At 42.7% G+C, this 15,710-nt stretch overlaps 1 protein-coding gene across 2 annotated transcripts in view; it reads right to left on the reverse strand.

Annotated features, from left to right (window-relative positions):
- Window positions 1–2,479: 2,479 nt before the first annotated feature.
- Window positions 2,480–15,710, reverse strand: part of huwe1 (HECT, UBA and WWE domain containing E3 ubiquitin protein ligase 1) — a 53,664-nt gene continuing 40,433 nt past the window's right edge. Inside the window, exons 61-82 of one of the 2 annotated variants that reach the window (XM_080899230.1) lie at window positions 15,320–15,530; window positions 14,928–15,052; window positions 13,658–13,878; window positions 13,139–13,530; window positions 12,356–13,016; window positions 11,526–12,240; window positions 11,309–11,397; window positions 9,942–10,098; window positions 9,688–9,820; window positions 9,334–9,548; window positions 8,994–9,229; window positions 7,914–8,016; window positions 7,562–7,711; window positions 7,218–7,463; window positions 5,629–5,746; window positions 5,395–5,535; window positions 5,022–5,309; window positions 4,747–4,852; window positions 4,461–4,578; window positions 4,028–4,209; window positions 3,450–3,640; window positions 2,480–3,355 (exon numbers count right to left, since the gene is read on the reverse strand). In XM_080899230.1, the coding sequence (XP_080755356.1) occupies window positions 3,253–3,355; window positions 3,450–3,640; window positions 4,028–4,209; window positions 4,461–4,578; window positions 4,747–4,852; window positions 5,022–5,309; window positions 5,395–5,535; window positions 5,629–5,746; window positions 7,218–7,463; window positions 7,562–7,711; window positions 7,914–8,016; window positions 8,994–9,229; window positions 9,334–9,548; window positions 9,688–9,820; window positions 9,942–10,098; window positions 11,309–11,397; window positions 11,526–12,240; window positions 12,356–13,016; window positions 13,139–13,530; window positions 13,658–13,878; window positions 14,928–15,052; window positions 15,320–15,530 (4,901 nt within the window). In that variant the 3' untranslated portion in view covers window positions 2,480–3,252. Of the gene's footprint in view, window positions 3,356–3,449; window positions 3,641–4,027; window positions 4,210–4,460; window positions 4,579–4,746; window positions 4,853–5,021; window positions 5,310–5,394; window positions 5,536–5,628; window positions 5,747–7,217; window positions 7,464–7,561; window positions 7,712–7,913; window positions 8,017–8,993; window positions 9,230–9,333; window positions 9,549–9,687; window positions 9,821–9,941; window positions 10,099–11,308; window positions 11,398–11,522; window positions 12,241–12,355; window positions 13,017–13,138; window positions 13,531–13,657; window positions 13,879–14,927; window positions 15,053–15,319; window positions 15,531–15,710 lie in introns of both variants that reach the window. The other variant, XM_080899231.1, reaches the window with a different exon arrangement.

Below are 15,710 nucleotides of genomic sequence, written 5' to 3' on the forward strand. Positions count from 1 at the left end.
TCTTAAACACGCTGGTACTGTGACTAAAAAGTTTTCTGAAAGTAAATGGTGATATTAGATTATTTCTCTTTTGAATTAATAACAGGGTGTTACAAGGAATATTTAACCACATATTTTTAAGCCTAAAATGTGGATGTGACAAAAACTGTGGAGAAGAAGGGAACTTGGGGATGTTAAGATGTTATTCTTAAGAGTTAAGAATGAAAAGTCCATGAGTTCAAAGGTCTTGAATAAGTGTGTGGTTCAAGGCATGAATTATCCTAGAAAAGCAGAAGATAATGGGAATGACAGGAAATTACAAGCACTAGAACATATTTAGAAAAAACAGACTGACCAGATGCTGCTCTGTTCCAGCGACTGAGTATTTGGCACGATGTCCTCGTAAACACGAAATGAGACATCCGATTTTGTTCTTCTTGTTCAGCATTGTGAAAAAAATTGACTTTAAGAAAAACCCAAAAAAAAATAGCACAAAGCACCAGAGCAAATATCACAAGTTTAAACTTTGGTAATTCAGAGTGATGTGCGGCTGTTAAAACAAAAAGGGACAGTCAAGTGAAAAGAAAAGTATTCACAGGACTCTGTGCATCCTTACTGCTGCCATAGGATTTAAGAGGCTAAACAGTAGCCAGATGTTGCACTAGAATAAGTGATCGTGAGCATCTCTAAAAGACATGTTTGCAGTTTGCTATTCGTGAGCTTTCAGTTGGGTGTTGAAACAATGCCCCAATCTTTTTATCTCCCAGCCCAAGAGCTTCACCTCAGATTCCACAGGCCTCAGTGAGTGTGTTAAATATTAAAAGCTTATGACAGTACAATTACGAAAAGACTGAAGGGCTGCTAAGAGAAAGTTGTCACCGGACGGTTTAGGTTTGCAAAGTTGCATCTAAAGAAACCCCAAAACCTCTGAAATGCACAGAGCCAAACCCAGCATATCAGCACATCATACCTGGTGTCAGCACCGTGGTAGAGGGGTGATGGCACACAGGACCTGGAGAGCCTTATAGTCACCAAGTTATCAATGAACTCTGATGAATAGTGAAGTGTTCCAGAGTCAAACGTGAGGCCACCTATCTGACAGCTAAAGCGTGGCCCATAATGGTTCAGAACATGAGTGATCCGAAGCACTGTAGCATACCTACAACGTAATGACTGTGAGGGAGAGGAAATGAAATAAAAAACAGACTCAAGGTGTTGCAGTGGTTCAGTGAATCCAGACTGAAATGCTGTGAAAGTACCTCAAGAGAGCTGTACATGAATGAATGAATGGCTGTACATGAAGCGAAGCAATTTTTCAAAGAAAAGTGGGCCAAAATCCCTCCACAATAATCAGAGACTGACAAGTCAAATTAATCCAAGCTAAACAGTTATTCAAGCTACTGAATCATTTTTAAGTTTTCTCACTAAATCATCAACAGTATCGTTTACCATAACTTTTACTTCAGTGTAATATCAGTTTTTGGGAGGGTTTTTTGGAAGGGGGGGGGGGGGGGGGTTCTGAGGTAAGACAATAAGAAAACAAATGAAAACATGTGAGTAGCACACAGAGAGCAGAAAGGCTCGAGATTAAGTGTTGGTGTACAGTTCTCTGTCCAGCTGTGGTGATGCGGTCTGGTTTCCAGTAATATTTTGGACTTGAGTCAATTCACACACTTGGTTTCTGGGTAGCCTGTGGTTTGAAATGGTCTAAACTAAAAAGAAAAACTTACACAATTTGTGCCCATTGTGTTTTTTTGCTATGTGGTATGTCAACACGTTTAACTGTTAAACGACCAAAGCTGCTAGACTCCAGAAATTGTGTTTTGCTTGTCTTATTTCAGCACCGATGTGGGAGAGGACTACAGTTTCCTTGTACTCATACTAAATATGACCATGCAATGACGATGAGAGTTAAACTTATAACAGATTTGTTTTGTTTAGACTACACAACCCATTTAAGTAACGACAAACCTAAATAAACTCTGTGATGATGCAAAACGACAAGATAAAGGACCAACAATGGTCAGGTTGACTTCAAAACTGAACACACAAGTCGATCACGTTTTCAGGTTGGTTAAAACCAAGGAAAGGTGGCAATCTGACAGTGAAGGTGAAAATGTGTGTATACCATCGTTTTGTTGTCTCTCTCTTTCATCAGTAATGAAAACCACACACAGGTTTGAGAATGGAGGCCAAACTGGGTCAAGCTGGGCTCCTCTTCTGGTTCCAACTGATCCCTTTACCCAGCAGGCACTCTGCTCACGATGGCATCAGTTATTACATGTTTAAGTGATTTTTTTTTTCCCCAACAGTCAGTCTGATTCGTAGCATTGCAAGGGTTCAATTTGGTACTCGTGCTACACAAACTAGAGTGTCGGACTGGCAACAATTTTTTTTGTGTTTGTTCAACTGCTAAGTAGAATTATGAATAGAGACATCTTTGATGGAATTAATTTGCTGCAAATAGTGGTTAAAACACTGTTAAAAGAGACAATGAACGCATTTTTATGCATTTATTCATGTAGTTATTCCACTCTGATTCAAAGGCTCAAGGCTGGGTCAGCGATTTAATAGCCAAAAATACTCTAGAGTTTATGTGGTTAATGTTTTTTTTTTCTTTTCTTTTTTAAATCTCCTTCAGGTTTTCTCTTCATTTTTGTACCATCCTTAAAAATGCCACAAAACTTTGAAAAGTGCATTTTTGTGAATAGCTCCAAAACTTTTCAAGTTGTTCATATACCCCTCATAAAAATGTTCCCCGTCATCAAAGCTTGTGAGGTCACAAATTTGCAACAGGAAACCACCAACATTTTTTCCCCAAAGGTTTTATAACCATCCTGTTCAAACAATCTTTTTTTTGTTTTTTGTTTTTTACACAGCCAGAGAACAAAAAAGATTGAACATAATAAACTCCCAAACCTTTTGTACAGAGAAATCAAACTAAATGAAGAAAACATCTCTTATATTAGTCCATGTTTTATCCTTTGAATCCCCTCTTGCATTTGCCATTAAATTGGGAAGGGAGACACAACAGTGTCAGAATGAGGCTCTCTGTGTTGTACGCAATGTCAATCAGTCTATTTCACTTGCTGGTTTTATCTGTTTTATGTGGAATAGAAACCAGCAAGTCTAGGCCATTCAACAAGTAATCCAGTAATGTCTATGTTGGTGAGTGCATGTGTGTGTGTTCAAAGGTTATCAATGTGAATGTGTAAGGAGTAGGCAAACCTAAAATTAAGTGTATGCATGTCTGTGTGTTAAGAGTCTCAGAGTTTAAGCCAGTCCGAATCCCTCGGAGCATTCCTGAATGGCCAACAGCAGCATATGTCTCAGCTTCTCGTAGCTCTCGTAGGCTGGAAGGTCCAGCTGGTTAAAGCTGAGGATGAAAAACAAAACATTACAGTTTTAAAGTTTTGCTCTTTTGAACCATCTACAAATATTTGTGCCATATCAACTTTCAACATGCTCACCAAGTGTGAGCAGATGGCAGGCGGTCAGTGGATCGATCATCACGGTGGATCTGGAACTTCTGGATGCCGTTCATGCCTTCCAAAGCTGCAAAACCCTGGAGGGGAACCTTGGATGTGCCAGTGACAAACTGCAGGAACTTGGCCCGGTCTGCTTGATCAAATGACCGCAAGGCCCTCCAGAACCATTGAATCTAAAGGAGAGAAAGAAAAAAAATTTATCCGAGTTACAAACATACATTTCTGTTTCAGTTATAGTAAGAAAATGTGATTCTTAAGCAATATGCAAGTGTCTTGTGGTCAAGAAACATTTTAAGATAATTTATAAGGCTTTTCAATATTCCCAAATCATATTCAGCGCTATGTGTGAAAGTTCAAATGAAACGCTTTATCGAATCAAATGTGTCTGCATCACTTCTGCAGCTGGAAACTTAAGTTCAAGCTGCATCATATTAACAAAAAAAATAAATAGTATTCGCTGTTCAGCTGCATGCTAGTGTATTTGTTAAGTCCTCCAGGAGGAATCGTGCACATCTCTTACCAAACAGTTAAAAACACTGCAAACATTTCCTCATCCCTACCTGGATTGAGCTGGACTGGTACTTGTGATATTCAGTGTTAGCCTTGAGGTCATCGATGTCAATAGCTGGCAGGCCAGAAATGAGCAGTTCCAGCTCCTGCTCAGTGAAGATGGAGATCAGTCTCTTGGGGATGATCTCGTAGAAACCCTCAAGAAAGGCTGCGAGTTGCTTGCGGATTGCACCTAGTGAGTGAGAATTTGTTTATTTTTCAGTTAAGCACCTGAAAATTCAAAGCATGTATGGTTGTAGCTCAACTTTGCATCTTTAATGCTGCTGCAGTGCTGCCACCTAGTGGCATCATTTAGATTGCATTATATGCTGGTTTAACATGGCAATAAAATGGCATCTGCTGATGACTTATTGTTTTTGCCTACACCAATTATTTTAGCATTTAATTTCACTGATGCAGCATTAGTATTAAGAAAAAACTCACCTGTCATCTTCATCTGGCACACCAGGTGCACATACTCCTTTTTGTTTTCCTCTGTGACCAAAATATTGGCTCCATTTGGTTTAAGGTCTCTGACTTCACATACCCCAAACTCCTGGACCTACACATACAGTCAAAGACAGTCAAAAACATTGCCCTAGATAGCAGCAGCATTTTTAAGGGTTCAGGTAATTAAACCTTAACAGCACTTCTATGAGAACTTCGAACCTTTAAGGAACATATTAAATTCCATCAAACAGAAAAAAATACATAAAGAATAGACACCAACCTCTGTGCTGAATGTCAGCTCATAGCCCAGGGTGGAAACATCATTTTCCAACAGGTAAACCAAGCCCTGAAAGAATGGGTAATCCTCGCTTTCCATGTCTGTATACCTAGGAATATCACAGAAATGTAATCATATTATTGCTGACTTGTTCTCCGGTTGCCACAACATTTAGTGTTGTATTTAACTAGGCATGGGTTTGTTGAGATCATTACACTAACTGGTGCAACGTGTCGACAATTAGGTCACTTGGGTTTAAATGCTAGTAGCTCAAATACCTGACGCTCTTGCCCAAGATGTGCTTGTAGAAGCTGCGGGTGAAGTAGCACTCCAGTAACCGATTATCATAGACTGCCTTAGCCACAACACGACCCACAAACTTAAAGTAGCTGAGATGGTTGGGGTTGCAGTGCGATGATGGGTTGATGGTATAGGTGACACGATCCCCTGGTGAAGTGCGGAACAGGGCATACATTGGGTTGAACATCTCCCGGGAGATGATCATGTACCATTCCCTCAGCAGGCCACCAGCATCCTGACCCTCCTCCCCTTCAAAAACAATGTACCTGTAAGGGAAGGTGAGTGGATCAAGTTGAGTGGGTTTGAATTGAGGAGACATGCAGATAGACAGAAAGAGCAATGAAGCCTTACAGCCTGTTCTTCATGTCCTCTGGGCTCTTACGATGCAGCTCCCTGTACGAGTCCTCAAACACATGATCTCTCCTCACATGTACTGCCATATCCTCCTTCCTCAGGCCTTCATCCAGCCGCTCCAATTCCTGGCGGAAGTACCTACAGAGATAAATAAAAATTCCAGCATGTCAACGATGGAAAAAAAGGAACACTTCAAAGTACAAAATTTAAGCTGAAGATAATTCTCCTTACTTCCTCTTAACATCAAAGTCTAGGATGCGTATGTAGTCAACCAGTACTGCAAAAGGTCCATCGGCCAAGTGAGTGGTTGACTGCCGCAGGATCTGATTAAGTACTGTGCGGTGAGTTTCTAGAAATAAAGAGTAAGGACTCCCATTAGAACATATACCATAAGATAAGATACCTTTATTAGTCCCACGAGTGGCAAATTTCATGTTAAGGCTGCCGACCATTGCCAGCGCAATGGCGGCGCCATCTTACCCTCTGACCATACATACATTACACAAAAACATCACATGGGGAAGACAGGTCAGAGAGGTATAACAATGGAAAATGCACAACATGAGGAAAGATAAGGAGAAAAAAAAATACCCCCCCAGACTGAATTCCAAGAGATCAGTTTGAGAACAGAAAAAAAACCCCCACCTCTGCACATGAAAAACTCTTAATACACCAAAGAAACACATGACAAGCAACAAGGATGGGTAAAGGGTGAGAGACAGCCAGTGTAGACAGTGCATCCGGGCCTGCAGCCTATGCGCTGGTCTCCTTGATCCACCATCTGCATCGGAAGGGAATAAGCGTCGAAGGCGTTTGGAGGGGGAGGGGGGATGAGTGTCTTCCAGCCAACCCAGGTGGCCTTGCGTAGGATAGGAAGAACAGTCTAAGCACAGACTGTTATCAGGGTGTTTTTGTTCAGCTCTAGCCTTGAGATCACAGCTGGCGCCTAAGTGGTATCTGCATGAAGTGATGGTGGTTTTTACTTTAGTGCGAACAACTCGTATGAATTTCAAAGCAGTTCTAACAGTCCGACACTGGTCTCTCAATCTTCCGTTGGAGAGCTGCGAGCTTCTCCGTGATTTTATCAAAATTACGCTCTGTGATGTTGTCGTTCTCGTGCTCAAAGAGCCGATTCTGAGAACTCGACCGCAGTGAGCTTCTCCAAGATGTGATCCAATTTGCGCTCAGAATAAGAGCTCTGAGTGTTCACGGCAGCCACAAGCTTCTCCAAGATCTTATCTGTGCTGCACTCAATGAGCCCATTTTGAGAACTCACGCCTCGTCCCATCGTTTCAATCCCAGCGGGCAGCCTTGTGGGGGTTTGAACAGCTGGTTCCGCTTTCTTAATTCTTCGATAAGTCAGGGCCAAGCCAGCTCCAATCAGCAAGAACCCTGTTATCATGGTTCCGAATAGGTAGATATCTTCAGCGTCTTCGATCGACAGTCCCGCCAGGCACACGACCCTCCAGTTATGCCACCCGTCCATCGTGTATCCGGCACGGAAAGTCCCTCCAGGACACTCAGGCTCACCCGAGCCCAGGCTTCTCGTTGAGAAAAGGGTGTCAATTGCATTCAGGGACCAGTTGATCAAATCCATAATTCCTCTTGTAGGTTTTAAAGAACAGACTGTGAGAGCATTCCAGTGAAAGTAATACAAAAAAACCACGAGACTAGACAAGGACACAAGAGGCTAAGCAGGGAAGCTAAGGGAGAGGAGGAGAGGAGAAAAGTGTGACCGCCTTCGTCAAGAGCCAGAAAGAAAAAAAAGAAAACTAAAACAAAGCTTTATCATTCTCCTTATTTGAATATTTTAGGCTTACCAGCAAAGCGGAGAAACTTCTGAGTGTCTGGTGGCAGATTTGAAGAGATGTGCATGGAGGATGGTTCCCTGGAAAAGAATGGGTCTAGAGATGAAGGTGTGGCAGGTGTAAGAGGTGCTGGAGACAGTGGTGGAGGTTCATCTTTGATGTGAGAAAGCTGGCTCTCCCGCGTATCCCTCACAGGAGGTTTGCTCTCTCGCTCTGTGGCATGGACTAGAAAGAATGCCTCCACAGCAGGCTGGAGAACTGGGAAAACAGCATTAGGAGAACATATTACTTAATCCCTGATAGCAATTAGTAGAATATAAAAATCACAGTAAGTACATTTCTGAATTTCCACCTACCCAGGACGGCATGCTGGTCATGTGATTCCTCTAGTTCTTTCAGACACTCCCCGAGCATATCCCATAATTCATCCAACAACAGCTGCTCACTGAGCAGAGGGAGATCTGGAAGTCTCTCTTCACTCTCTGATTGACCATTTCCTTCTTCATCTAATAAAGTTACAGTATAGACCGAATCATTGCATCAACGTTGCTGTCAGCTGTCATGTACATTTCATTTTGACTGTTAACAAGACTGCTCTCTAGTCTGTGATTAAAAACGTATTTATCTGTATTGCAGCTGCTTGTTAAAAATCACAGTAAAGCAGAGAGTGTTTTAAGGTATAATTAACAGGATGCTTGTGAGTCATACCCAGAGGTGCAGGGTCTTGCTCTAGAGGAGACGGCTGGTCCACATCCATTGGAGAATCATCTCTCTGTGCTGACTGGGATTCTGAAACCGACTGGCCTTCAGACTACAGAAAATAAACCAGGCAGAACCAGAGGCAGAAACAGAATGTGAACAACAGGGGGAAAAAACAAAACAAAATAATGATTGACATGATGGCTTGTTTGGAAATAATTAGGGATGCACAGATTTATTTGCCAATAATCATCTTGTTTACTGAAACTGAGCTATTGGCCAATAGAGCAGTGACTAATATTTATCTGTTTTGTGTAACAAATTTAGGTACATTTATGGTTACATTTTTAATAGGCTGAAAATTAAATAGTATATACAGAATACACTCATCCAGTCTGTTTTTGATACAGTATTGGCCAAGAACATCAGAGCATCCCTAATAGTGTTCAATCTTGACTGAGACTGTCATGCAAAATGACATTCCCATGATCCACTGACACAGCAAGTAAGGAAGGAAAGGAGGGCGGGAGGAAGGGGAGGGTGGGCCAAAAGCATGAAGCAACATCAGCCAGCAAACAGACGACTTCAGTGAAACAAATCAAACCATTTGGAGCAGGCAGCACATTCACATCTAGGCACCATCAAAACTAGACTACATCAATGCAAAGAATGATAAAGAGTGCAATGAATCACTGGCCCATCTGTCTCTCTGTTGGAGCTGTCAATGTTCATCATAGCAGCAAAGCAGATGTCACAATGCATAAATTACTTGAAGTAGCAAACTATAGGGTGAATGTAAAATGTGTTTACAAATAATTAAATCCAATACAAAGGTTAGAATTGGAGTTTCCTACTTTTTAAAGGCATGTGCAATATAATTAATGGGTTGGCTAATAGATTAAAATGTCCAAATCCAAAACAGGCAAATTCAAGGCAAATGACTAATAGTATGTATCTTGATGACCACCACACCAAGTATGAATAAATTCACTGTGAAGGTCACACCGCATAGTCAATGATGACTTTTCATTAAAATGATGATTGACTGTGTGAGTAAGAATGCCTGCTGTCAGTGGAGCCCATGCTAACCGTGGCAGCAGCAGCCGTGCCAACAGGGGCAGCAGCCCCAGCAGGAGGATGTGGGGCAGCCATTGAGGATCCGGCAGCGACGGCGGCAGAGGCAGAAGGGGCGGTGGGTGGGGGGGCCTGTTGCAGCCGACGTGCCCGTTGCCCCTCTCTCACCATCTGGATTATGGCATCAGCCTCGGCCTCCAGCTGACGCACCGCAGCCTGGATGCTGCTTGCTGAGCCCAAACTGGTGGAGCCTTGCCAGTCACAAATGGAAGAAAGGGGTTTTAATCATTGAGACATGATGACTATATTGTACACAAAAACCAAGAAAGCACTGTATATGTAGCATGTTTTTTACCCAAGCGCCCTGTCTGTTTGGCCTTCTTGTTGGCGCGCCTTGTGTCCTCACGGAGCTGGATGATAACCTGCAGCACTCGCAAGAAAAACTTCTGTGTTGATGTCTTGGATGTTAGTGAGCTCATACAAGGAAGCTGCAGTTCACGTCCCCCAAGAGTGCGCTTCTGTGCCGCAACAATCACCACACTCTCTGACCCGTCAAACCTGTGTCCCAATCAACAGACACATACAAGACATAGGAGTTTATAGTCATCATTACGATGCAAATTTAATGAGTATATTTTTTTTCTAATCTGCCAGTCATCTATGCTGACAAAATAATGCCACTGACCGATGAGAATTGTCATGAGCTAACCTGCTTGTCATCTTGCCCTTCAGTCTAGCTGATATGGAGGAATCCTCGGGAGGTGCGTCAGGGGAATGTGAATCAGCTTGTGCCCGTCTCTGCTGCTCCAAATTGTACTCTCTAAGCTCGGCCAGTAATGTCCCTTTAAAAAAAAAGAAAAAAGAAAAAAAAATAATGTTCCAAAAGTTTGTAAAGAAAAAAAAACTGCACTGAACTGAAAACAGGAATATGAACTGGCACCTACGCTCTTCCCCAAAACCTACCGATCTGTTTGCAAAGAGTGTATCCGAGATGTCTTGCGCCGCTAAGCAGCAGTCTGAGTACAGTGTCTCTGGTGGAAGCATCTCCTCTAGAAAGCTGCAGCAGAATGTTAGCTGCATCTTCCAGACCTTCCTCTGAACACGAGTGAGATGTCAACACCTTTCGCAGAGGAAAAGAATCGTTTGTGAAAACACATCATTGCAAAAATAAATGTTGAAAACAAAGAACAGAAAAATATATAAAGACTTAAAGACATCTTAACAAATGAGATCATTATGAACAAGCAGTAAGACAATTTCCTAAAACTATCGACACATGTTATGCTGCATTACTTCTGCATGAATCCAGGTTCCAAGAACACACTGTCATGAACAAGCTGCTGTTTATGCTCCTAAACACAAAAAGCTACCAATAAGGGCGTAACCAGATGAGGTGATCTGTCCGTACTGCAGCCAAGCATGTATTTGACAAGTGCGATTGCTGTGTATAGTTCCCTGGCCTACTTGAACATCTTGGCCAGCACTAACACCCAAGGACAGCACTAAAACTTCCTTGATGGCTGCTTACAAATATATTTGGTAAATGGACTGGTTCTTATATAGCACTTTCTACTCTGAGCACTCAAAGCGCTTTACACAACTTGCCTCATTCACCCATTTACCCAAACACCGATTATGCCAAGAAACCTTTGGCACAAAGGTCACAAGAAAGGAGTTGAGAGTTGTTGTTTTTTTAATTTTTTATGTAATCTGACTTAAAAAAAACAAACAAAAAAACCCTTTTCTGCTCTGATTTTTCCCCCCTCCTCACATAAAGTAATATTATCCAGCCATAATAATCTACTCTTAATTCTGGATGAAGAAAACACAGTCAACATTCTCAAAGTAGTCTGGTTAATTTATCTGGGAGTCCAGCATTTTATTTTTCCCTAATAGTGTTTAACAGACAAACCACTGCACTTTTGTTACTTCTTAAAACACATTTTTACTGAAGAATTTACTGTAGACTGTGAAAAAAGAAGACAGGCTTTTTTTTTTTTTAAACAACATCCTAAAATGTGTTTTAACATTTGTGTCTCTGCCACGAGAGAATCGCAAACATCAGGCAACTCTTCCACTAACAGGATATTAAAAGAAAAATGTGTTTTCAATATCTGAAGTCCTTGCCTCAAAAACTGAAATGCCTGATGATCTAGAGCTACTTAATGCAAAATATTACTGAATTTTAGTTTTGAGCCCAAAAACTAAATGTATCCTGACTTCAACTTAACTCCGTTTACCAACAAGCTTGCCTTAATTGACCCTTAGAAGTTATTCAGAGAAATATCTTGGAAAACCCCTCAACATTTCTTTAAATCATTTCATCATACCTCCACAGACAGTTGAAGCTGTTTTTCTGTCAGTCCAGTGGAAGCCAACTTTTCACTCTCTGTATTGCTAACAGCACCCCTCTGTTTTCCTGTTTTGAAAAAAAAAACAAAAACATTTTCATTAATAAAAATGATCATTTTCTAATAAAATCTCTTGCATTGTAAGATTTAAATGTAAGATTTGATCACATTTTATTCAGGAATAAAGTACCACTACCTGTAGAGATTGTTCCAGTGGACGTGGGTATAGAGATTGTTGTAGAGGATGTCTGAGAGGTTGCTATACTTGTCCCTGAGGATGTACCCTGGGCTACAGCTCCTACAGAAGCCCCTGGGCCTGCCACAGTGGACTGCATAGCGCCCACTGCGGCGGTGCCTTGTGTTGTGACTGAGGCTGTGGCTCCTGAGCTGGTTGCCGTGTTGGGGTTAGGAGCCTGTGGAGTTGGGTGTCCAGCAGGCACCTCTGTGGCCTTGTTGTCAGGGAGGGCAATGGATATGAGGGAGAGCAGGCGCAGCAGCTTTTCAGTGAGCAAGGAGCTCCGTCTGATCACAGGGTGGGACAACATGTTCATCAGCTGGCCTAGAGGAGAGGTCTCCAAGCTGAACTGGGCTCCCTCTGCCTCTGCACTTCCACCTAGAGGCACCGTCTTCATTGAGGCTTTGCCCTTACGGCTGACATTCATGTTGTCAAGCTTGACCAGTAGGTCCCAAAAATCGGTGGAGATTCCTAGAGACTGGAGGGTAGAGGCAGTAGACCCCAGGGAGTTCTGGGTGTTGGAGACATTAGGGTTGGTCTGAGACTGTGACCCTGACCTAGAGCCTCCACCTCCACCCCCTCCTCCTGAGGAGCCTGAACAAAGACGAGAGTCTAGGTCAGAAGACGAAGCTGACAAGTCCTTACAACGCTGCTGCGTGAAGTGGCTGGGGAACACCTACAGAAGAAAAGAAAAAACAAAAGGACACTGAATAACTTGCGTAACCAACTTCATTTCAAGTCTTAGAACACAGAATGGACAAAGATTTAGATCAATATAGCTAAACCCTCACCTTGGCTAGCTGAATAAGTGTGTCCAGCACATGTCGACAGACCACTGGAGCAGCTTGTGGGTGGATGTGAACAGTGGAGCCTCCACCTCCAGCACATGTGACACTCGTTGCACCCGCTGACACACCTCCCAATGTCCCAGAACTTGAAGAGCCTCCAGCTGAATGCCTGTCAGCGTGCTTCCTACCTGATGCTCGCTGAATCTGGAAAATGTTTGTTCGGCAACCCAATGCTGCATCCATAGAAACAGAGAGCCAGGAAAGCTGACTGGAACTGCGAGACTCCACCCTGTTCAATAACTCTAAGGAGGAAGCTGGGGATGAAGAAGAAGAAGATGAAGATGAGGAGAGGGACGAGGTGGCTGTGCCTTTTCCTCCACAGCTTCCCTGGCTGGTCCTCTTGCCGCGAGAGTCCTCTAGACGTGAGGTCTCCACGCATACCTCACTCTCACTGCTTCGTTGGAGTATTGACAACAGGCTGCGAATGACCCACCCACGTGTCTGAGAATGGTAGCAGAGGTTCCTGAGCACACGGTGCAAACGGCTGGTGTTGAGTTTCGGTTCATCCACAAACAGCAAAACCAGCAGGCAGGACAAAGCCTCGTGGTCCAGAAGCAATCGTCCACGCAGGCGCAACAGGGAGTCGACACTTGAACTGGATGGTCTGAAGAAAAAGTAGTAACAGTATGTCACCTGTCAAAACTTCTGTAAGATTTCCTAAATGCCAAACCGACATTTTATTTAAAAAGGAAAACATTTCAAAAAATTAGATCACTGTTATTATACCTGTGGTTTGTTCCTCCACCCATCTGAAATGTCCCTCCTCTCTGCACAGCCAGTCGGGTGTACTGGACGCCACGATTGCTTCCTAACCGGCTAGTGAAGGCCGGTGAGCGCAAGATGGCTGAGAGGGCTGAAGATGAACTATGACCAAAAAGCCTTTCATGCATCAGTTGTCTCTGACGTGCCTCTTGCTCTCTACGTAATGCAGCAGCTTCAGCAGCAATGTCTGGAGGCATGACAGCCAACACGCTGTCCTCCATGTCTTCAAGAACACTGCGACGGAGCTCTGATGGCAGTGTCTGGATGAAAGTTACGGGATCTAAAGGTGTGTCTCCTTGGGGAGGCTGCTGGGCTAGTTCCCTACGCTGCTGCTCTGCTCGCTGCTGGGCAAGAACCTAAGACAACCAATGGCATGCTTAGTAAATAGAACCAATTGTCAGTGACTTCTTTTGTTCGAAATATCTATGAGTAAGCATTTTGCTTACTCACGCAATTAAAAAAAAAAAAAACATAACTTCTCACCTCCTCCTGGATGGCAGGTGGTAATGCTGCCAGGAATTCAGGGCTGACCTCTGTAACCCCTGGCCCTCCCAATACAGGTGCAGTAGAGGATGGCAAGCTTGTAGCAGCTGGAGGACGGGAGGGTGGTCTGATGCCAAGCTGATTCTGCAGCACCTCTCGGCGGATGTCCTCAGGAAGAGCTGCCAAGAAGGAGGGATCTACACCCTCTGGCAGGCTGATGCCTGCCATCACAAAGTAGAACAAAACAAACCCCCAAAATGAAACAATTAATATTATACAGTTTATTATTGCAGGGTTCACTACAGAATATCAGCCAGACTGCGACCAATCCAGGCAACGTAAAGCATCTGTTTGTGTTGGCAACAAAAGGGCTCCTCTTGCAAGATATGTCCAAAATTTCACATTAGAATTTTTATGGTTCTTCCATGAAGGTTGTATCGCTTTTGGCACCTGACCAAAACAAACACACTGATGTTTTTCATACCACTAAGCTGTGTAATACTATAAACACGATAAACCAGAATGATGACAACAAAGCAGCTAGATGGAATACTAAAACAGATTAAAATAAGAGCCAGCATTTCACAAACTATTTTGGTTACTACTTTTTATCTTAAACATGCTAGTTAGTTACTCCTTTCCAATGACGTCACACACATCAATAAATGATAGAAGTCATGATTGATTGGGGAGCAATGTGTAATCTGTTGTCTCTCAATCAATAAATCCAACATTTTATGGCTGTCCAATCAGACATAGTAACCATCACAACAGATAAAAATGTCACGTAGTCTGACGGTGGCATACGCAGAGATTCTACCCTTCAGTCATATATCCACTAACCATCCAAATTGCAGTTTACATTCAAGTATCTCAAGTTTCAATGAAGACTTGGCAGGAATTAAATAGAGGGTACAAAAGATTACCATCAACAAGGAGCAGCAGCAGCAAAAATCAGTATCTGACCAAATGTGAAATATGGTCACAAAAACAACCAGAACACAGTTTTTTGCAAAGCATTATAATTACTCCAGCAAAGATAGAAATAAAATGTCAAAACTGTCATCAAATTATTGATATGTCTGAGGTAATCATAATGACTGTAATATGGCAAAAACATTATTGTGAGGTTAATGTTAACATGGACCTCTGACTACCATATTCTCATCAATTCATCCAAGTGAACATTTAAACCAAATGTAATCAAATCTCCTTCAGGTATTCCTGAGGCATGACAATTAACAATTGCAGAAGTAGCAGAGTACTTTACCTGCAAGTGGATCCTCCTCCTCATTGCTTGTAGAGGGAAGGGGCTCTTCCTGGATGGCCTGAGACTGGCTGTCAGCACTGTCACTCCTGGGCATAGTTTCCCCAGGAGATGAAACAGAAGTAGAGCTGCACATATTCAAAAAAAACAAAGACTATCATTGCTATCAAAATTATGTGCACCATCTATTGATCTCAAAGTTCTAACTGCATGAGATGCCTTTTGAATCCTATGTGGAAATTTAACAAAAGGTTGGAACAATTTTAAAGATACGTATAGACCGTGATTTTTTTTCTGTCAAACTTCCTCAACATCAGTCCAAGAGGTTCAAATGGCAGAATATACTGCTTTTAAACAGAGACTTGGTCAGTAATGAACTTCTAGTTTCTACCCACCCAGTTTCTGCATCAGTTTGCCTGTCAGTCAGGCCACTTTCCCCACTTCCAGACAGCTCCTGAGAAAGCTGGGTGGGCTGGGCAGGGTTGGGGGCAGCTTCTTCCTGGGTGGCAGAGGCAGGGCTGCTGGTATCCATTGGTGACCCTTCCAGTTGTGACACACCAGCTGCTGCAGGCTCAGAGTTCTCTACAATGTCTGGACTTAGAGAGGCTGTGAAAAGAAAAGGGAGCTTATCATTCGGGCTAGGAAGTTATCTGATCATTTAATGCACTACATCTAAATTCCTTGGTTTCATTATGTGTTATGATAGCTTCTATACCATTATTTAAATTACAAATATGCTTCCTTACGGTTAGCCAGTCTGTATAAATAGAGTTTTCAAAGTTAGTC

This window comes from Rhamphochromis sp. 'chilingali' (genome assembly GCF_963969265.1).
Source record: "Rhamphochromis sp. 'chilingali' genome assembly, chromosome: 12".
In the NCBI taxonomy this organism is placed as follows: domain Eukaryota; kingdom Metazoa; phylum Chordata; class Actinopteri; order Cichliformes; family Cichlidae; genus Rhamphochromis; species Rhamphochromis sp. 'chilingali'.